At 46.9% G+C, this 23,099-nt stretch overlaps 1 protein-coding gene across 3 annotated transcripts in view; it reads right to left on the reverse strand.

Annotated features, from left to right (window-relative positions):
- Window positions 1–23,099, reverse strand: part of KIF13B (kinesin family member 13B) — a 179,939-nt gene that overhangs the window by 11,540 nt on the left and 145,300 nt on the right. For 2 of the 3 annotated variants that reach the window (XM_077925406.1, XM_028725207.2), the window contains exons 32-38: window positions 20,709–20,801; window positions 19,529–19,681; window positions 18,316–18,393; window positions 17,646–17,699; window positions 15,660–15,680; window positions 12,112–12,217; window positions 10,269–10,402 (exon numbers count right to left, since the gene is read on the reverse strand). In XM_077925406.1, coding sequence (XP_077781532.1) covers window positions 10,269–10,402; window positions 12,112–12,217; window positions 15,660–15,680; window positions 17,646–17,699; window positions 18,316–18,393; window positions 19,529–19,681; window positions 20,709–20,801 — 639 coding nt within the window. The remainder of the gene's footprint in view (window positions 1–10,268; window positions 10,403–12,111; window positions 12,218–15,659; window positions 15,681–17,645; window positions 17,700–18,315; window positions 18,394–19,528; window positions 19,682–20,708; window positions 20,802–23,099) is intronic. The other variant, XM_077925405.1, reaches the window with a different exon arrangement.

Here is a 23,099-nt window from a genome sequence, read left to right on the forward strand (position 1 = left end):
TCTGGCGGTTCCCTCCCTGCGAGAAGTGAGGTTACATGGAACCAGGCAGAGGGCCTTCTCGGTGGTGGCGCCCGCCCTGTGGAACGCCCTCCCAGCAGATGTCAAGGAAATAATAATTACCTGACTTTTAGAAGACATCTAAAAGTCCTGTTTGGGTAAGCTTTTAATATTTGATGAATTATTGTATTTTAATATTTTGCTGGAAGCCACCCAGGGTGGCTGGGGAAAATAATAATAATAATAATAATAATAATAATAATAATAATAATAATAATAATAATGGGAGATTCTAATTCTATAAGGAAGTTCGCAGGGAGACAACGTCCTTCCATCTTCCACAGCACGGCGTACCTGCCAGGTGAAACTGACTAAGAACACACTGTTATGAGTTTGCAGCTGGGGTGCGCTGTAGCCCCAAACCTCCCTGGCTGGATTCCCCACGGATTCAAAATAAGGAGAAGCAACAGCAGTAGCTGGGAGTCGAGACCAAAGGGGTTAAAAGAGAAGGGGACTTTCTGTTCACATGACCCCCCCAAAAAAAAAACACCTCAGAGATGCTAAGAGGTGCCATCAGTCCAACAGAATCACCCCCGCCCATAGCTGTCAAGTGTCCCTTATTTGAAGGGACAGTCCCTTATTCCAACGCCATGTCCCGCTGCTGTCCCTTATTGATGGATGTCCCTTAAATGATGTCCCTTAAATTTCAAAGGAAGCAGCTCCTCTCCCTCCCTGCCGGCCAGGGACGAGGGAGGCTCCAACTGTGTTGCTTGGCTGTGTTGCTCACCCAATAAGAAGTCTAAGAACGACCTGGGGGGTGGAGCTTGCATGCCTTGTGTGTGGCTAGTTAATGCAAGCTGAGGGGGTTTTTGAATGCTGGACGCCATTTTGTTGCACGTGCTGCTGCAAACTTTGCAGTGCAAAGCCAGGCCGGGGAGCCAGCCATCTTAAGTTGAGGCTGCATAGGCCTTGTGGTGCATGTGATTCAGATTCTATTCAGTTGAACCTCTGGTTACAAAGTTGGTTGGACAGTGTTCTCGAAGCTACCAGCATGAGTTTGACCAGACTGCAGGAGGACAGGAAGACTGGAGTGCCTGGAACAGGTGAGGCTGCAGGTCCCTTATTTTGGCCGCTAGTCCCTTATTTTCAAGACTGCTGGCCCCTTATTTTCAAATCTGTAGGTTGACAGCTATGCCTCCGCCTAAATCTTAAGCAGCGCATAAACAGCTTAATCAGAAAGGCCCCCTTCCATCGGAAGCCAACCCGTGAGTTACGCGAAGAATCCTATTATGCCAAATTAATTCAATCTGACTAATTAGAGAGCAGGAAGTTCTTTCAATTATTTGGTGTACCTTCTGAGAAACGCACTTGAATACGAGAGCAGGTTGCCTTAATTGCGGCGTCCTTATTTCTACAGATTCGCTCCTGAACTTGCAATGGAGGGGGGGGGGGCGGTCAGAACCAGCTGCTCTGCTCGCTGCCGCCTCCAGAAACTCCAGACTGTGGAAATCGGTGGCAGGCCAAACAGAAAGTTGGCGGGTAGGGAAAGGACGCTTTGCGGGGGGGGGGGGACCCTGCTTGGTCTAGACCAGCGGTTCTCAACCTGCGGGTCCCCAGATGTTGTTGGACTACAACTCCCATCACCCCTAGCTAGCAAGGCCAGAGCTCAGGGGTGATGGGAGTTGCAGTCACACAACATCTGAGGAGCCACAGGTTGAGAACCGCTGGTCTAGACCATGGGTAAGCAACCTAAGGCCCGGTGGCCGGATGTGGCCCAATCGCTTTCTCAATTCGGCCTGCGGACGGTCTGGGAATCAGTGTGTTTTTACGTGAGTAGAATGTGTGCTTTTATTTAAAATGCACCTCTGGGTTATTTGTGGGGCTAGCCTGGTGTTTTTACATGAGTAGAATGTGTGCTTTTATTTAAAATGCATCTCCGGGTTATTTGTGGAGTACAGGAATTCGTTCATTTCCCCCCCAAAATATAGTCCGGCCCACCACATGGTCTGAGGGATGGTGGACCGGCCCACGGCAGAAAAAGGTTGCTGACCCCTGGTCTAGACGACCACAGACGTCCCTTCCAAACCTAGATCTCTGCATAAAAATAATTTAAAAGACAGAATGCATGGTTTTCGAAATCTGCACACCCGGGGTCTCTGGACCTAGACACAAACTCCCCCTCCCCCTGCTCAACTTTTGGAATCCCACTGAAATTAAACAGGAGTCTGGAGTCTGAAAAAACTCGCCAAACTATGGGGCGAGGAGGCAGCTCTTACACCTAGAGGATCTGGCGTGGGACAGATATGATTCTTAAGGAGTAAAAAGCCCACTTTCCCACCCTGCAATCTTCCTGATCGATCAAGTTCCAATCAATGAACTGGCCGTAATTATCAATTAATGCTTTCAGCCCTGCTGAGTTCTTTACTGCCTCAGCAAGACGTCAGTAAGACAGAGTGCGCTCCCTGAGCTACGGGTCACCTTGCCGAGCCCCTCTCGGTGCACCGATAATTTAGAGTATTCCAATATTTTTTTCACTGTAATCAGCAGCTGTCCAGCTTTCCGAATTCAGGGAGCCATGCACTCAGCCTGGGGGTCTCGCAAGGGCCTGCCATGGGAAGCTTCACGTTTGAGGGTGCGCACCCAGTTCACGCCAGGCCTCACCACCGCCCTCCTTCTGAAAATACCCCCCCCAAGCAGCCCCAAAACAACCCTCCTGGATTAGGCCAATGGCCTGGCTAGTCTCCTGTTCTCTTTATATATATATATATATATATAATAATATTTATTTTCCAAATTGAACACAACACTACAAAAAACCAAAAAAGAAAAAACATACAATAATACAATACAATACGAAAAAAGAAAAAAAGAAGAAAAAAACCACTAACCTACACCTAACAAAACAAAACAAAAACCATTTAAAACACAGTCCAATTTCAATATTTTATCCTTCTTTCACTAATTTCCACGACCTCCTCACACCTCCCTTTTTGTATTCCACTTCTATTAATTGTTTCAGCAATTCCTTTCCATCTTCCACTATTTTCTATCCTATAATTGTCTTAACACATTCTAACCTTATTTTTCCCTTTAATGCTCTAATAATCTATTTATACTTAATTCCTTATAACATTTCTACTAAAGCCATATAACTTCATTCCAACTTTTTCCAGTCTTCTTCCACCGACTCTTCTCCCTGGTCTCGGATTCTGTCTCCTGTTCTCGCAGGGAACAACCAAATACCGTATTTTTCGCTCTATAAGACGCACCACACCACAAGACGCGCCAAGTTTTTGGAGGAGGAAAACAAGAAAAAAAATATTCTGAATCCCAGAAGCCAGAACAGCAAGAGGGATCGCTGCGCAGCGAAAGCAGCAATCCCTCTTGCTGTTCTGGCTTCTGGGATAGCTGCGCAGCCTGCATTCGCTCCATAAGACGCACACACATTTCCCCTTACTTTTTAGGAGGGAAAAAGTGAGTCTTATAGAGCAAAAAATACGGTACTTACTGGAAGCCCAGAAGCAGGACCTTGGTGTAACTGTCTTCTTTCCCCACCTACAATTTCCAGCAGCTGAGATCCAGAGGCCTGCTGCCTCCGACAGTGGGAATAGCAACCACCCTCCGACTGCTCAGGGCTGTGGGTTCGAGTTCCACGCTGGGCAAAAGATTCCTGCATTGCAGAGGGTTGAATTAGATGATCTTAGTGGTCCCTTCCAACTCTAGATTCCTAAGAGTCTAGGATTTGGGGGAGACTGTCCACATACTCCCCAGAGACTTCCCGTCTTTCAATTACTAGTAAATGAAAGTGAGTCCTTTCATTTCACCTCAGCTGTCTAAAAAACCCACCCACCCTCCCTCCAATTTATTGTTGTTGTTTAGTCATTTAGTCGTGTCCGACTCTTCGTGACCCCCTGGACCAGAGCACGCCAGGCACTTCTGTCTTCCACTGCCTCCCGCAGTTTGGTCAATCTCATGCTGGTAGCTTCCAGAACACTGTCCCACCATCTCGTCCTCTGTCGTCCCCTTCTCCTTGTGCCCTCCATCTTTCCCAACATCAGGGTCTTTTCCAGGGAGTCTTCTCTTCTCCTGAGGTGGTCAAAGTCTTGGAGCCTCAGCTTCACGATCTGTCCTTCCAGTGAGCACTCAGGGCTGATTTCCTTCAGAATGGATCGGTTTGATCTTCTTGCAGTCCATGGGACTCTCAAGAGTCTCCTCCAGCACCAGAATTCAAAAGCATCAATTCTCTGGCGATCAGCCTTCTTGATGGTCCAGCCCTCACTTCCATACATCACTACTGGGAAAACCACAGCTTTAACTATACAAACCTCTGTTGGCAAGGTGATGTCTAGCTATTTTGATACTCTTGTTATGTCTACCTGTTTTTTAAGGTCTGTTGATTTCACTGGTATTTTCTAATGGGTTTTTAAAAATACTATTCTGGGTGAAACATGGGCAGGGTTTGCGGAATGAGTCTTGCCAGAGGAAGCCTTGTGCAATGGGGCTTCCCTCTTTCTCTTCCCACTGCATCCCCCCCCCCCCCCAGAATTGCCTCGAGGGGGTCAGGAGAAACAGTGGGGGGGGGCAGAAAGGGGGTTCATTCCGTCTGGCAAATGGAAATTCCTGGCTTGACAGAACAATCACTTTAGCGGGAATTTTAATGCCTCCATATGTGTGTGATTAAATCATCCACACATCTTGTTAAACCAATATACAAAATGACCGATATGTTTTGATCTTCCTGGCATGGGGTGCGGGGAGACTTTATTATTATTATTGCTGTTGTATACTCAAAGAAATTGACATGTGAAAGAGTGCCACTCAGAAAGGAGGCATATAAATGTATTAAAGGAATTAATAAATAAATACTCCATCATCGCCATCAACCACCACTGCTACCTCTCTTACAGGAATCGGGAAAGGGGACAGAACACACTCCATTCAAACAGAAAACCGGCTGCGCTGATTAAACTTATTGGCTGCCACATCTGCCCAAATCCCATTTTGCAGGAGGCGTTTTCAACTAATGTGATTTACGGTAGCATCAGTTCCAGCAACAATGGTAAAATTTATGATGTGCACTTAGTGTTGTTTGCGACTTGCCAAATGGAAAATGTGGCTTCTATTTTTAATCCGCAAATTTCATTCCCCCCGTCTCTCCTTCTGGTAAACCCCGTGGATCCAAAAGACCAGGCAGAGCCACAGCCGAGAAGGGTGTCCACAGGAGATGGGCGAGTCTCCAGCTGTTGGGCGGTGAGAGGGAGACACACCTGTCCAGATGTGGCCATGGACACACAAACTCCCTTATCGCCCATAGACTGACAAAACCGTGGCAGTTCAACTCTAGAGAACGTAACGCAAAAGGGCGCCCGGCCACTTCAGAGCAAAGTTCTTTCCAAGTCTAACACAGACTTACAGAGGCGTGCAAAATTATGCATGGTGAAACATGGAACTGCAGATCTGGAAGGAACACCCCCAGGTCTAAACTGCCCCCAGCAAGGCAATTCTATGATTCTAGCTCCTGTGGCCCCCCAAAAGGTTTTGTTCAATGGGTAGACATCGGAGCACAGGGGCCGATGGAGGCGGGATGGAGATGGCTGGCAAAAGCAGGCTGACTTCTCACGCAGCATGGGAGAAGTCAACCGCAGGTGCAGAGAGACGCTGGCGTGTTTGGAAGCCCGACCGTGACAACAAAGAGGTCGCCATGCGCAAAGGCACTTTATGCAAAGCAGCGCTAAGAGTGAGCTGAAAATGTATTCTTTTGGAGCAGTAGTTTGGAAGGATTCCCCCCACTATATTCTTGAACTTCTGCTTTATTCTGAAATTGGGGATAGCTATCTAGATCCCTTATAGGGACGCAGGTGGCACTGTGGTCTCAACCACTGAGCCTTTTGGGCTTGCTGATCAGAAGGTCGGCGGTTCAAATCCCCGCGATGGGGTGAGCTCCCATTGCTCGGTCCCTGCTCCTGCCAACCTAGCAGTTCGAAAGCATGCCAGTGGTTTATACTGGATTGTTAAAATGGAAAACTTAATAAATATCATGATTATTTTTAAAAAGAAATATTTTGGACAAACAAACAAATAAATTCCTGCGTTGCAAGAGGCAGGGGGCGTGGACTGCACAATCCTTGCGGTCTCTTCCAACTCTACAATTCTTTAAGTCTATAATATGCAAACTAGAATTTAGCTGATTTCTGTTTTGACAATCCAAAATCTACCCTGAATTGAAAGCTGGATTACAGAGTTTCCTCCATGTACCATATTTTTCGCTCCATAAGACGCACCAGACCACAAGACGCACCTAGTTTTTGGAGGAGGAAAACAAGAAAAAAAATATTCTGAATCTCAGAAGCCAGAACAGCAAGAGGGATCTCTGCGCAGTGAAAGCAGTGATCCCTCTTGCTGTTCTGGCTTCTGGCATAGCTGCACAGCCTGCATTCGCTCCATAAGACGCACACACATTTCTCCTTACCTTTTAGGAGGGAAAAAGTGAGTCTTATAGAGCAAAAAATACGGTAAATGGAGAGCCTTTTGTCTCTTCGATTCAAAGTCTTCCCTTTTTATAGTTCTGTTGCTCACTGACTGCATACCTGTTTATGCTTGTTAAATTTGTACCCTACCTTTTGGGATGCAAAGCAGCGCTTAGAGTGAGCTGGAGGTATTTTTTGGGAGCAGCCGTTTTAGGGGGGTTTTCCCCTCTATATTCTTGAACTTCTGCTTTATTCTGATATTGGAGAAAGTTACCTAGATCCCTTGCTAAAGAACAAGAAGTACTGGAATGTGCAATAAAAACTGAGCTTTCAGTTGCTAATAAATAACCTGTTACGTGACCTGGAGGGCAGCCACAGAAAAACAAATAAATTTGAAATCTGTTTCCCCCAACTGTTGTGGAGCTTCCAAGTTCTGAGAGTATCTACACATTAAGATATTTTATTTTATTTCCGTTTCATTTTATTACTGATACGAAACTATGTTATGCATACTTTGAAGTTCTGAATTTAATTCTGTGCTCTTTTGAGACGCTCTGCAGACTAACTCAATAAATTCTAGACTAGTGCTACATGCCCACCGATCGCTGGTTATTGTTTCCTGAAGGTTAACTCCAAGCTACCTCTTGACTCCCAGAAAGGAGCCACGTAATTAAAGCCACAGATCCGGGCCGGGAACTGCGTCAAGTATGCCTCTCCAGCCTCATGAAAGGGGTTATTGCACATACTTAATATGCAACTCGAATAGCTGCTTTTTAAAGCTAACCTTTACAGATTTAATAGAATAAAAGATGATATTGAAATGCCGCTCTTTGGCGGCGATCTCCCGCCCGAGGCAAGACACGCACGGAATGAAATCCGGGGGGCTTTCGAGGCCCGGCCCCTCGCAGCCCCATCTGCTTGTGAGGCTTCAGCCTAGGGGCATGCCGAGATGAAAGGGGCACCGACGTCGGCACCAGGGAAATGTCAAGAGAGCCACCGCAACTCCTTGGGAACTTGCTGGAGCATTTTGCAAACCGAAAACGGTGGGATGTAATCCATTGGTGCATTCAAATGGATGCCAGTGTGGTGTAGTGGTTAAGAGCGGTAGTCTCGTAATCTGGTGAACCAGGTTCGCTTCCCCGCTCCTCCACATGCAGCTGCTGGGTGACCTTGGGCTAGTCACACTTCTTTGAAGTCTCTCAGCCCCACTCACCTCACAGAGTGTTTGTTGTGGGGCAGGAAGGGAAAGGAGAATGTGAGCCGCTTTGAGACTCCTTAGGGTAGTGATAAAGTGGGATATCAAATCCAAACTCTTCTTCTTCTCTTCTTCAAATGCAACATTCCCCGCTTCCCTAGAGGGGACATCTAGTCGGCGTAACTTCCTGTTCCACTGGTCTGAAGCTTCAGAATGCAGCAGCTAGACCGGTAACTGGGAGCGGCCACCGAGACCACATAACACCAGTCTTGAAAGACCTACATTGGCTCCTAGTATGTTTCCGAGCACAATTCAAAGCGTTGGTGCTGACCTTGAAAGCCCTAAACGGCCTCAGTCCAGTATATATCAAGGAGCGTCTCCATTGTTCTGCCCGGATACTGAGGTCCAGCTCCGAGGGCCTTCTGGCAGTTCCCTCACTGCGAGAAGCCAAGTTACAGGGAACCAGGCAGAGGGCCTTCTCGGTGGTGGCGCCCTCCCTGTGGAACACCCTCCCACCAGATGTCAAAGAGAAGAACAACTACCAGATTTTTAGAAGACATCTGAAGGCAGCCCTGTTTAGGGAAGCTTTTAATGTTTAACCGACTACTGTATTTTAATACTTTGTTGGCAGCTGCCCAGAGTGGCTGGGGAAACCCAGCCAGATAGGCGGGGTATAAATAATAAATTCTATTCTATTCTATTCTATTCTATTCTATTCTATTCTATTCTATTCTATTCTCCCTGGATGTGACTTGGGAGATGGGGTGGCTCTGGCTGACTCCAGCCATTTTCCCAGTTTAGTTGGTCTTGACACTGCTGTTGTCTTGCTCTGTCTTTTGCGGCCATTCTGCTCTCCTGCAGCCATTTTGCACTCTAAATGTAATTTTTATGTCTGCTGGCTCTCAGCCAGCAACACACAAATTCAGTCTCCATATGAGATTCACTCAAGAGTTTCTTTTTGTAACTATTTAGGAAAGCCTGCCTTTCCGGGATCAAATCGTGAACTGAAATGTGAGTAAACCTTTTGTTACTTTACTCAGACAGACTCTCGTGTCTTTATTCTTCTAAGATCAAAGGCGACACTGGGAATAATATTAACTAAGAGATTCAAACGAATCTGCAAACTAGTTTCCAGCTATATTGAGCGGAACATGCTCTGCTGCATCAGTTACTAGCTTGAGTTAGGGAAGGATAATACTTATTCAATATATCCTTTTCTACTATATTTCACATTCTCGCAAAAACAGCGCGTCAAGTAAAAAGGGGGGCATAAAATAGCCCAGAAACAGTGATTGCCAGACACTGACCCAAACACAACCTTTCAGCTTGAGTCACTAAACACTCAATACCGTTATGACTTTCAATCAATATGCATTTATTACGGAAGAGTGGCAATATTTTAGTTTTCCTTTCAATAGCCCTGAAACCCGATTCGTGAGTTCCTCTGAGATCGTCAGTAACCTGCCTCGCAATGGAACTGTGTCAAACTTGTCATGTATGTTACGAGGTTATGCATCTTGTGTCGTTAATATGCACAAAAATGGGCGGCTTTGCACATTCGCCAGCTGATCTTTTTATGGAGAGGGAAAATGTGCACTTTTCCAAGTCGTAATAACAATAATATTCGTTGTTGTTTTGTTATTCTTATACTGCCCATCTGACTGGGTTTCCCCAGCCATTCTGGGCGGCTTTGAGCAAAAGTCATTCTGGACTCTCAGCTGTCAATGGAGGTGCAGGTCAAATCCGTGTCCAGGGCAGCTGTCTACCAGCTCCATCTGGTACGCAGGCTGAGACCCTACCTGCCCATAGACTGTCTCGCCAGAGTGGTGCATGCTCTGGTTATCTCCCGCTTGGACTACTGCAATGCGCTCTAGTGGGGCTACCTTTGAAGGTGACCCAGAAACTACAACTAATCCAGAATGCGGCAGCTAGACTGGTGACTGGGAGCGGCCGCCGAGACCACATAACACCGGTCTTGAAAGACCTACATTGGCTCCCAGTACGTTTCCGAGCACAATTCAAAGTGTTGGTGCTGACCTTGAAAGCCCTAAACGGCTTCGGTCCAGTATATCTGAAGGAGCGTCTCCACCCCCATCGTTCTACCCGGACACTGAGGTCCAGCGCCAAGGGCCTTCTGGCGGTTCCCTCACTGCGAGAAGCCAAGTTACAGGGAACCAGGCAGATGGCCTTCTCGGTGGTGGCGCCCGCCCTGTGGAATGTCCTCCCACCAAATGTCAAAGAGAACAACAACTACCAGACTTTTAGAAGACATCTGAAGGCAGCCCTGTTTAGGGAAGCTTTTAATGTTTGATGTATTATAGTATTTTAGATTTTTTTGGGAAGCCGCCCAGAGTGGCTAGGGAAGCCCAGCCAGATGGGCGGGGTATAAATAATAAATTATTAATATTATTATTATAAATATAAAAACACAACAAAACCAAATACGTAATCTCCATTGGGTGATTATCCATAATAGCTGGAGGACGCAGAAAATGGGAGTCCTGATAGGCACATTCCTCCAAAGCCTGTTAGAGATTATGTGTATCGACCAGAAATTCTGCATAATTCCCTTTTTCCTTCTTTCCCCATATATCATGCGCTTATTATACCTGCTGTGCCAAGGGAGACAGCTGGCGGCCCTTCTTCTCATCCCGTACAGGAAACAGGGATTTTAGCAGCTTTGGCATCTGAGGCACGAAGGACTTCACCGGATTCAAGTAGGATGCAGCCAGGCTACCAAGTCCTAGGGACAAGAACGGCAGCAATCAATTCAAAACTCTGCCATCCCTTTGCCTACTGAATGCCCACAGCGCTATGAAAAACCCACTCTGAACCAATTCCAAGCCTTTGGGCTGGTTCGGTTAAAGCCAGGAGTCCAGAGATACAAGAAATGGTTTTGTCATGAAGTGCACAGTTAGACTGTGGAACTCCCTGCCACAAGACGCAGGGACAGCCACCAACTTCGATGGCTTTAAAAGAGGGTTAGAGAAATTCACGGAGTAGGAGAGGGCTTTCCGTGGCTACCAGCCTAGTGTCTGAGACAGCAATGCTTCTGTATATAATTTCTATTAAATTTTCTGTTTTGCAATTAAAAATACTCATTTTTACATCCTTAAGAAATCAATGACTTCCCTTCTTCTCTTTCCATGGTTCATTTTACATATGATAAATCCCTGCATCTTTTACAAAAAACTATACCGTTCAGTATTCCGTTATTATACCCATCAAAACTTATTTACACTGTTGAATTTATCTTCATTCTGCCAGCGTTTTCAGCTGTACACAATTATTCCCCATATATTCAAAAAACGTTTTCCAATCTTCTCTAACCATATGTTCTTCTTGTTCTCTTATTCTATATGTTAAGTCTGCAAGTTGTGCATATTCCGTCAACTTAAGTTGCCATTCTTCTTTAGTTGCAACCTCACTCGTTTTCCATTTTTGGGCTAACAGAACATGGACCACAGTAGTGGCATACAGTAGGGGCTCCCAGTACGTTTCCAAGCACAATTAAAGTGTTGGTGCTGACCTTTAAAGCCCTAAACGGCCTCGGTCCTGTATACCTGAAGGAGCGTCTCCACCCCCACCATTCTGCCCAGACACTGAGGTCCATTGCGGAGGGCCTTCTGGCGGTTCCCTCCCTGCGAGAAGCCAAGTTACAGGGAACCAGGCAGAGGGCCTTCTCGGTGGTGGCACCTGTCCTGCAGAACGCCCTCCCAGCAGATGTCAAAGAGAAAAACAACTACCAGACTTTTAGAAGACATCTGAAGGCAGCCCTGTTTAGGGAAGCTTTTAATGTTTAATAGACTATTGTACAGTGGTACCTCGGGTTAAGTACTTAATTCGTTCTGGAGGTCTGTTCTTAACCTGAAACTGTTCTTAACCTGAGGTACCACTTTAGCTAATGGGGCCTCCCGCTGCCACCACGCCACCGGAGCACGATTTGTGTTCTCATCCTGAAGCAAAGTTCTTAACCTGAGGTAATATTTCTGGGTTAGCGGAGTCTGTAACCTGAAGTGGAACCCAAGGTACCACTGTATTTTAATATTCTGTTGGAAGCTGCCCATAAATAATAAATTATTATCATCATCATCATCATCATCATTATTATTATTATTATTGAATAACCTTTTTTGACACCTGGGAATTTCAGTCTCAATTATCCTCAACAGAAAGGACTCTAGGTTTTTTGGGAAAGCACTTTTGAACATTTTTTTCAATTCATTATGGATCGTTTCCCAATAATCTTTTACCCTTTTACAAGTCCACCACATAGGAAAGAACGTTCCCTCTGCCTTTGCATCTCCAGCACTTATCTCATTCAGTCTTACACATCTTTGCAAGCCTAAGTACTTCTTAAGAAGTAGCCTAGATACAACTGGGCTGTGTGTGTGTGTTCTCTGTCCTACCCTGGCTAACCACAAGGGCTTCTTTCGCTGGTTACGCTCTTACCTGGGTCTGCAGAACCGTTCTGCTGCGGAGAGTCCGATAGGCTAGACCTGGACCTGTTGGAATGCACTGAGTTTTGTGATACGTCTTGCTGGCTTTCCCAACGACTCTAAAAATAATTCAGAAAGGGGGCGGGGGAGAGAGATGAAACCGGAAGTCCCAACGCTCAGGAAATACTTGGCCAAAGTTTCCCCGTAGAAAACCTCATAAGCAAAACAGAGCAGCAAGAACAGGAATCCTTGACCCAAAGAACAATTCAAAGCACTGTTTTTGACCTATAAAGCCTTAAAACGGCTCAGGACCTCAATACCTCAAGGACCGCTTCTTCCCATATATACCCTGAGATCATCAACCGAAGTCTTTCTTCGTGTGCCTCCTCCGTAAGAGGTCCGGAGGGTGGCAACACGAAAACAGGGCCTTTTCTGCAGTGGCTCCCCATTTGGGAAATGTTCTCCCCAGGGAGACTCGCCTGGTACCTCTGTTGCGTATCTTTAGGCACCAGGCAAAAGCAGTCCTCTTCTTCCAGGCCTTTGGCTAATTAAACAACCTATGGCCTTTGAAACAGGGTGTGGGTGGCATTGTTATGTATTTTTGTGTTTTTATATTGCAAAGTCTTGTGCTCCTCAGATGAAGGGTGGCAGGGTAATTTAATAAAATCTCTCTTGAGATTTCTAAAATGCCCTCTGCAACCTTTCAGAAGTTTCGGAATCCAATTCCCCTTTACAGTTGTACCTTGCTTCTCGAACAGAATGCATTCCGGAAGTCCGTTCGAAAACCAAGGCGCGGCTTCCAATTGGCTGCAGGAGCGTGCTGCAGCCAATCGGAAGCCGCAGAAGCCGGGCCGGATGTTCAGCTCCCGAAAACCGTTCGAAAACTGGAACACTCACTTCCAGGTTTTGATCGTTCAGGAGCCGAAAGGTACGAGTTTCAAGGCGTTCAGCAACCAAGGTACGACTGTATTATGTTTTTAGATATCCTGTAGGCCACAGAGTGGCTGGGGGAACCCAGCCAGATATTTGGGGCATTATTATTATTATTATTATTATTATTATTATTATTATTATTATTATTATTATTATCAGACTCAGCACAGCCACAGTCTCCTCAGCCCCTTGGGCTGGGGCTGATGGGAGCTGTGGTCAAAAAACAGTCCGTAGAATATCAGTCCGTAGAAAATATTCCGATCACTTTGTCCCACAAGCGGCAGCTGCAGTGGTGATGCTTCTCTTCGGATAACGCAGAACCCAGTTGTAGAGGTTACTGCTCTTTGAATAAACCTGGCCTAGCCTTCTGCAACCTAATTAGGAAATTAAGACAGGTTTAAGGAGCCTCCGGCCTTTGGTCCAATGTGTGACCTGCTGTCATCAGAAGATTACGGCAATTGAGAACATTTTGCCCACGACGCCGTTGGAGGTTGCTCCTATCAGCTACAGTTACCCCACAATTTGTGATTTTCTGCAAAGCCGTAATTTTATCATCTGCGATTAGAAGCCCGGGATGGTGGGGACGGACTGCACAGAAAGAGCCAGATGTTTCGGAGGACAACTCCCATCCCTTGGTGCTACGGATCCGTAACGTTCAAAGTGAGACATCAGCGTTGAAGACCTTCTTACAAGCTCAGGCTGAATCACACCCACAGATCTATCGCTCCCCTGACGTGGTTTCAGGCAGAGAGAGAGAGAGAGAGTGATCACGCTCATCACTTCAGCCTCCCGAAAAGGATCGTGATAATAGAGAAAGACAAGAACGGACTTATTCATTATTTGTCTGGCGAAACCTCTGCCAAATGACTGGGCACAGAGGTCAGACTTCATTAAGCTAATTCTCAGCAGACACTTTTAAGAACATCTTGCTCTCCCCTTTACCTTGAAAGGTTGATGCACAAATGCCTCGGCGCCTTCTGCACGATCTTTCGCCTTCCTGCCCCTCTCCACGCACCTGTTTTGCAGACGAGCCCAGGGGGAAACTGCGGGGAGATCTCGGCCCACCGCTGTCATCTTAAAAGCAGAGAGTTGGTGCAGCGAGGCTGGATGAATCATGGGTCTGATCCCGCAAGGCAAAATGTATAAGGTGAAAGGAAGTGAGCCCAAGCCCAGAGTGGGGAAATCCAGGTTTGCCCACGGACATCATCAAGGTCAGGGGTCAGCAAACTTTTTCAGCAGGGGGCCGGTCCACTATCCCTCAGACCTTGTGGGGGGCCGGACTATATTTTGAAAAAAATATATGAACGAATTCCTGTTGTTGTTTAGTCATTTAGTCGTGTCCGACTCTTCGTGACCCCCTGGACCAGAGCACGCCAGGCACTCCTGTCTTCCACTGCCTCCCGCAGTTGGGTCAAACTCATGTTCATAGCTTCGAGAACACTGTCCAACCATCTCGTCCTCTGTCGTCCCCTTCTCCTTGTGCCCTCCATCTTCCCCAACATCAGGGTCTTTTCCAGGGAGTCTTCTCTTCTCATGAGGTGGCCAAAGTACTGGAGCCTCAGCTTCACAATCTGTCCTTCCAGTGAGCACTCAGGGCTGATTTCCTTCAGAATGGATAGATTTGATCTTCTTGCAGTCCATGGGACTCTCAAGAGTCTTCTCCAGCACCATAATTCAAAAGCATCAATTCTTCGGCGATCAGCCTTCTTTATGGTCCAGCTCTCACTTCCATACATCACTACTGGGAAAACCATGGCTTTAACTATACAGACCTTTGTTGGCAAGGTGACGTCTCTACTTCTCAAGATGCTGTCTTGGTTTATCATTGCTTTTCTCCCAAGAAGCAGGTGTCTTTTAATTTCGTGACTGCTGTCACCATCTGCAGTGATCATGGAGCCCAACACACTTGATCTATGCGCTATGTTTATGCTTATACAGTGGTACCTCAGGGTGCAAACGGGATCCGTTCTGGAGCCCCATTCGCATCCTAAACGCAACGTAAGATGTGACGGCGCCCCTGCGCGTGTCGCGTTTTGCTGCTTCCGCGCATGTGCGTGACATCAGTTTTAGCGTCTGCGCATGCGCGAGCAGCGAAACCCGGAAGTAACACGCTCCGTTACTTCCGGGTTGCCGTGGAGCGCAACTCGAACGCACTCAACCCGAAGCACATTCAACCCGAGGTATAACTGTAATTCCATTGGCTCGTGTGCATCTATTGCTAGCCATTTTTATCCCCACAGGCTTTCTGTCAGCACTGTAGGGTCTTTGGGGCAGATACCCAATGTATCTGGGGCTTATTTTGTGGTCTAAAGTTCTCTGCAAATTGATGGCACTGTACAAGAGATAGGATATCAGAATCAAGACTTATTTGACTAGTCGGATAAAGTCATCAGGCTCGCGGCTCAGGGAGCAATGCGCGTTCCACACTGACATGCTGACCACCACCACCTTTTAAAAGGGTTACGCCTCCTCCCAGGTTAACGAAGCACAGGGCGAAAACGAAGAACGACAACAGCATTTCCAAAGCAGGTTTTTAAGGGTTAGTGAGCAAGGAGGTTTACGGGAAAGCACTCCAGAATGGGATAACAGATTTATCCGTTCATTAGGTGAGCCTAATGAATTAGTTACCTCTGCCTGGACCTTTGGATACTGACACATGCAATGAGGGGTGGATACCGTTGAAGGGTTAAGAAACAAAAACATGAGAGAAAGAAAGAGAGAACAATGAAAATCCGGATTACGAATGATTCGGCACACCCTGCCCTCCCCACCCCAGCGCAAATTAAAAGCCCCCTTAGCTTGGTCAAAGGGAACATGCCTTGATGGGTCGCTTTGCAGATGCTCTGGAATCTGACAGAAATATTGGGAAATGCAGAAGCCGCCCCCCAAAAAAAGGAGCCACGGATTTCCTCCAACGCTTTTCCAGCAGAAGTTATGGCTCTTACAGAGACAAACCACGTCAAGTCCCGTTGACTTCCAAGAAGGAGAATCGAGGAAGCGCTCAACTCGCTCTCACTGAAAACAACAGGACTGAGAACGTGCTTAGCTATGGATGGAGCAAGTTGTCTTTCACTGAGTCAGAGCCACCGGACTACCTAGCTCAGCGCTGTCTGCAATATCCGCCAACATCTCCCCGGGGTTTCGGGCAGAATTCCTTCCCAGCCTTTCTTGGAGATGCCTGGGATGGCACCATCTACGGTCCTCCCTCAGTTTGCACGAAAGGGACACAAGTGCTAAAAGCGCAAGGGCATTTCACAACCCGAAAAATGGTTGGGAAGAAGATTCCCCCGCTAAATCTTCAGCCAAGGCTGAAGGTAAGCTACGTCCTAGCATCCCGTTCCGTTACAAGGGGAAGGCGAAGAAGCGGCAGATCATCTTGCCTTGCATGCAGAATCTCCCTGGTGTCAGTTTGCATTTCTTGGTGCAGAAAAGTATTGATGTGATGTGTAGAGCCAATGTGAAAGACCTACATTGGCTCCCAGTATGTTTCCGAACACAATTCAAAGTGTTGGTGCTGACCTTTAAAGCCCTAAATAGCCTTGGTCCAGTATCCCTGAAGGAGCGTCTCCACCCCCATCGTTCAGCCCGGACACTGAGGTCCAGCCCCAAGGGCCTTCTGGTGGTTCCCTCCCTGCGACAGGGAACCAGGCAGAGAGCCTTCTTGGTGGTGGCGCCCGCCCTGTGGAACGTCCTCCCATCAGATGTCAAGGAAATAAACAACAATCTGACTTTTAGAAAACATCTGAAGGCAGCCCTGTTTAGGGAAGCTTTTAATGTTTGACGGACTATTGTATTTTAATATTTTGTTGGAGGCTGCCCAGAGTGGCTGGGAAAACACAGCCAGATGGGCGGGGTATAAATAAATTATTCATGAAGAAGAAGATGTTTTGCCTTTTGCAAAACTGTCTGTGCTATTGTTATTTTAAGGGGGGAATACCAGGAGAATCCAGCCTGCCTTAGAGCATCTCAGATGACTTTAAAGGCTAAAACTAGCCTATCTAAGCTTCCCTTTTAAGATGCAAAGAAGAAGAGTTTGGATTTGATATCCCGCTTTATCACTACCCGAAGGAATCTCAAAGCGGCTAACAATCTCCTTTCCCTTCCTCCTCCACAACAAACACTCTGTGAGGTGAGTGGGGCTGAGAGACTTCAGAGAAGAGTGACTGGCCCAAGGTCACCCAGCAGTTGCATGTGGAGGAGCGGGGAAGCGAACCCGGTTCACCAGATTACGAGTCTACCGCTCTTAACCACTACACCACGTTGGCTCTCTACACCACACAAGGCGTGGCACTGTACTCACAAATGTGAGCAAGGAAGGATCTAATAAGTAGAGCCTCTCCTAGTATCTATTCACATCCTAACATGCAGAAGGTCCCAAATGCAATCCCTGGCTTCTCCAGGCAAGGCTGGGTGACACCCTTGTCTGAAGTCCTGCAAAGCTGCTGCCTGCCAGTGAAGACAATACCGAACTAAGTAGATCAATGGCTGCGATCAGCGTAACACAGCTGTCTATGCTCCTAATAGGGCATTTTCCGTCCTGCTAGGGTGTGCTCTCTCATAAACATTTTTCAAAACAAAACAAAAGAACCCTGCTAAGCGATTTTGAAATCTTACTTTGTAAGTTGCGAGGCTGTATGGTGGGTTTAGATCCTGGCGGCTTCCGGAGAGCTGGAAGAGTGAAAAGGAAGAGGGGACTTTTAAAAAAGAAAAAGAAAAAACCCTTTGCTAACTTTTTTTGTGCGTGTGGCAAAAGTGAACAGCTAAAACAAGAAAACCTAATTATGAATGTTTTGTGGAAGAACGGATTATTTAAAGAAATATTCTTATATGATGAAGACGTGAGCAGTATTTGAAGTACGAGCAGCAGAAGGGTTCAACGATTATAGTAGGTTTGTTAAGGTTTAAGAGACAGCGTGGAAACAGAAACAGCATGGAAAAGTTGGTGGGTAGTCGGGGGGGGGGATGTTTTTATTATGTTTTGAGATGTATGTCTGAAATTTTGGAAAACTTGATTTTAAAACTTCAGGAAAAGGTACGCAAGAAGAGGTGAGCTGAGCTCCCACATGGATTTTGGAGCCCGGCCTTCTTGGCTTGGCAGCAGGGGTGGATGCCAGCCCTCACCTTAAGGACAGGTGTGCTTACAAAGGTACTGAGACTGGTGGGGTGGTCCCTGTTCCCAAGCACATACTGTTCCCCAGCTGCAAGAAGAGGTGGAACATTCCTCTGCCACACTGCCACCCACTGCATTTCCCGGGGAAGGAGAAGCACAATTGTGGAGACTCACTCGGTTGACGTTGGGTGAGCTGAGGCTCTTTCGGTAGAGCTTTCCTTTGCCCGTTAGCTGTTCCTTCACCGCAACCTCCTGTGACAGAGAAAAAATAATAATAATAATAATAATAATAATAATAATAATAATAATAATAATAATTTATTTATACCCCGCCCACTCTGGGCGGCTTCCAGCAAAATATTAAAATACAATAATTCATCAAATATTAAAAGCGTCCCTAAACAGGGCTGCCTTCAGATGTCTTCTAAAAGTCAGATAGTTGCTTATTTCCTTGACATTTTATCATTTTTTAAAAATTATTTGTATGCCGCCTTTCCACATTTAAAAAAACAATGTTCAAGGCAGCTTACAGCATGACAAGATTTACATAATTACATAATTACATAAGTCATAAACAATAAATAAACCACATCAAAAAAATACACAACCAAATGGGAAACTATTTCCACAGGGCGGGTGCCACCACTGAGAAGGCCCTCTGCCTGGTTCCCTGTGACCTCACTTCTCGCAGGGAGGGAACCGCCAAAAGGCCCTTGGCGCTGGGCCTCACTGTCCGCACTGAGTGATGGGAGTGGAGACGCTCCTTCAGGTATACAGGACCAAGGCCATTTAGGGCTTTAAAGGTCAGCACCAATACTTTGAATTGTGCCCAGAAACGTACTGGGAGCCAGTGTAGGTCTTTTTTTGGACCAATGTAGGTCTTTCAGAAACAAGAGGAATGGTAAATACCTGAGCTGAATGAAGACAGGGGGGTGGGACGATGACACACCAACGCCTGTTCTTTGCAGACATGCGGACTACAAACGTAATAGTCTCCCAAAAAATATTTATCCATTTATTTCATAAAAAGTTATCCATTTACAGTCATACCTCGGGTTACAGACGCTTCAGGTTGCGTTTTTTCGGGTTGAAACCCGGAAGTACTGGAAAGGGTTACTTCCAGGTTTCGGGGGTCGCGCATGCGCAGAAGCTGTAAATCGCACTTTGGGCATGCGCAGAAGTGCCGAATCACAACCCGCGCGTGCATAGATGCGCCACTTCGGGTTGCGAACGCTGTGGGTTGCGAACGTGCATCCCGCACGGATCACGTTCGCAACCCGAGGAATGCAAGGGGAAGAATTCCCCGGGTTCTGTGATTTTGCATCAGAGGCCCCAACTCCACAGCAAGCCAACGGCCCCGTGGCGTTTCGACTCGGCATCTGCTCACCTGACGCAACCTGTCCAAAGTAAGGATGTTCTCAACGGCCAGGACACTCCGAAGGTACTTCTCTATCCGGGCTTCCGAATCGGCTGAAGCTGCGTTCTCAACGTTGGCGGCCATTCTCGCCAGGGCCTCCCTCTCCTCTGCCCCCTGGGCATCCTGGAAGGAAGACAAGCCACCCGGAGTTAACCACGCTCCAATAATAATAATAATAATAATTTATTTTTATTACTATTTTTACAAATGATTTCCAAAAATCATATAACATACTTTCTTATCTTATACAATGTTTTGGACTTCCATCAACTGCACCTGAAGATTTTCCAGTCTTTATCACTTAATCTGCATTTCATTATTTTCAGTATTACATTTAATACTCCTTCACCAATAATTCTTATCATAGTTTTCTCTGCAATATTTCGCATGGTCGTCCTTACAAAACTTCTTGCAATCCTACTAGTGTAATCTGTTGATTACATTTGCTTTTCAAATAATTCATATATTTATTCTAGTCTTCTGAGAATCTCTGATCCCGCAGGTTTCGAATCCTTCCTGTCATCTTATCCAATTCTGCATAGTCCAAATAATGTATTTATTTATACCCTGCCCATCTGGCTGGAGTTTTCCCAGCCACTCTGGGCGGCTCCCAACAGAATATTAAAAACACGATAAAACATCAAACGTTATAAACGTCCCTAAACAGGGCTGCCTTCAGATGTCTTCTAAAAGTCAGATCGTTGCTTATTTCCTTGACATCTGATGGGAGGGCGTTCCACAGGGAGGGTGCCACTACCAAGAAGGCCCTCTGCCTGGTTCCCTGTAGCTTTGCTTCTTGCAGTGAGGGAATGGCCAGAAGGCCCTCTGCGCTGGACCTCAGTGTACGGGCTGGATGATGGGGGTGGAGACGCTCCTTCAGGTATACTGGACCGAGGCCATTTAGGGCTTTGAGAGTCAGCACCAACACTTTGAATTGTGCTCGGAAACAAACATTTTGAATTGTGCTCGCTAAATCGCGTTTTGCACATGCACAGAAGTGCCAAATTGCAACCCGCATGTGCACAGGCACGGGTTACGAACGTGCATCCCACACAGATCACGTTCGCAACCCGAGTGTCCACTGTACAACTATATGACAGCAGTTGAGGGAAGAGGTTTGCTCTGCAAAAAAATAAATATATATATTCACCTCTGGGATATTTGAGACGATTTCAAAGGTGACTCCACAACCAGGAACGGAACTTCGGTAAGACATTCTTCTCAGGAAACTCTGAGCAAAACCCTGGGAAGGGGGAAAAAGAGGAAAACTTGCAGCTTCAAATAAGTTGGAGGCAAATACAAGGAGGTTTCTTTCAATGGGAGGAAGCCAATAAGCACATCAGCAGCCGCTTAGCGCGAGAGAAGAACAAGCAGCTCCCATCTAGCTCGAAGGAAGACAAAATAGAGGCCTTTTGCAACCTGCAATTCCTGTTCCTGTTCCACCCAAAACAAACATTTGTACAAGTGTGATCACCAGCCGGCTGAGAAAGGTTTTAGTTGATTTGCCACCTGCTTTTAAGCAATTATATTCAAATTGATCCGGACGCGGGTGGCGCTGTGGGTTAAACCACAGAGCCTAGGACTTGCCGATCAGAAGGTCGGTGGTTCGAATCCCCGCAACGGGGTGAGCTCCCGTTGCTCGGTCCCTGCTCCTGCCAACCTAGCAGTTCGAAAGCATGTCAAAGTGCAAGTAGATAAATAGGTACCGCTCCGGCGGGAAGGTAAACGGCGTTTCCGTGCACTGCTCTGGTTCGCCAGAAGCGGCTTAGTCATGCTGGCCACATGACCCAGAAGCTGTATGCTGGCTCCCTCAGCCAGTAAAGCGAGATGAGCACCGCAACCCCAGAGTCAGCCACGACTGGACCTAATGGTCAGGGGTCCCTTTACCTTTACCTAAACCCATGGCAACCTTTTAGAGCGTGCAAGGAATTGTATTCTGTAAATATAAAAACCAAGAACTATTCTTAAAAGGAAAAGTCGCTTCTTTCAGGGTACAGGCAGCGGAGGGGAAGAAAACCTGAAGGGACCCCAGATGCCATCTAGTCCAACCCTCTGGGATGCAGGTATGAAAGGAAAGCATGCATAGCTCTGCATTGGTGCCTCGGGTGGTGGAGGACATTCACACACCAAACTATATGTCGGTTGTCTGGTTTCTGGGGACCCCCAACCCCTAAATCTTTCCGGCAGGTAGAAGGATCTGTGGGACTGAGTGCGTCTGAGAGGCTCTGTGCTACATTGAAAACTGGATTTGTTACGGTTAGAGATGTTTGGATCCCCAGAAAGGAAACACGTGAATTGACCTCAAGTTTCTAGCACTGGCGCAAATGTTACGTTTAATAAAATAATAATAAAATTTTATTTATATCCCGCCCTCCCCAGCCGAAGCCGGGCTCAGAGCGGCTAACAACAATAAAAGTAACACAGGATTCTAAAATCAGTTCATTCTAAAATCAAGTCAAAATCAAATTAATGGCAACCATTGGGCTAGAGTGCTATGAGGATTACAGGAGGAGGGGGTCAGACTGTGCCTTGGCCAAAGGCCTGGTGGAACAGCTCCGTCTTGCAGGCCCTGCGGAAAGATGTCAAGTCCCACAGGGCCCTAGTCTCTTGTGACAGAGCGTTCCACCGGATCGGGGCCACAGCCGAAAAGGCCCTGGCTCTGGTTGAGGCCAGCCTAACCTCCGTGTGGCCCAGGACCTCCAAGATGTTTTTGTGTGAAGACCGTAAGGTCCTCCGTGGGACGTCCCAGGAAAGGTGGTCCCATAGGTACGAGGGTCCTAGGCTGTAGATGACCGAGTCTGGTCATCTGGTTTGCATAGACGACCGCGTCTGGATGTTGGCACCAGGGAGGGCAAGACCGTCGGATCTGCCGGTGGCATCAGTGAAGGAGGAAGGTAACTTCCCCTCCTGCAAGGGGAAAATTGTGTGCTCCTGGCCACCAGCTCTGCTCCTAGATCTAACCTGGGGGGGGGGGAGGTGTTTCTGGGGGGTTATTGTTCTTTATCAGGGCAAGTCAGCCAGAACCAACACTGACATTGGGGAGGAGTTGCTACTATATACAACTGCATCGTAAAAACAGCAACTTGAAGAACATGTGCTTGTTTCCCCCTCTTCCCTCCTCTTCCTTTTTTCCTTGTGTGTCGTGTCTTTCCAGATCACGAGGCAGGGACTGTCATCGAACTGATTTTAGTTAGCCTTTGGCCTCTTTGGGCGGGGTATAAACGCTGCAAATGAACAAACGAATTACAGAAAACCTAGGAAGGTGACGACTTAACCTGCAGAACCAGCGCAAGCCTCAATATCTTTTTTCTCGTGAGCTCAGAGTTATTTGTGCTTCGAATTGCAGACGAGTCTGGCCACCGAATCCTTGGCCACAGAGATCATTGCCAGCAATGATTTAAGACAGGGCAGAGCCATTGTTTATGCTGACAGGGTGCCTCGCGAGGTTAAAATCCCGACTCCTGAATTAATGCAGAGATGAGTCATCCCCAGCTTGCTGCAAAACGACTGGGCGCATCGGAAGGTTATTGATACGCTTTTG

The sequence above is a fragment of the Podarcis muralis genome, chromosome 3 (assembly GCF_964188315.1).
Source record: "Podarcis muralis chromosome 3, rPodMur119.hap1.1, whole genome shotgun sequence".
In the NCBI taxonomy this organism is placed as follows: Eukaryota; Metazoa; Chordata; class Lepidosauria; order Squamata; family Lacertidae; genus Podarcis; species Podarcis muralis.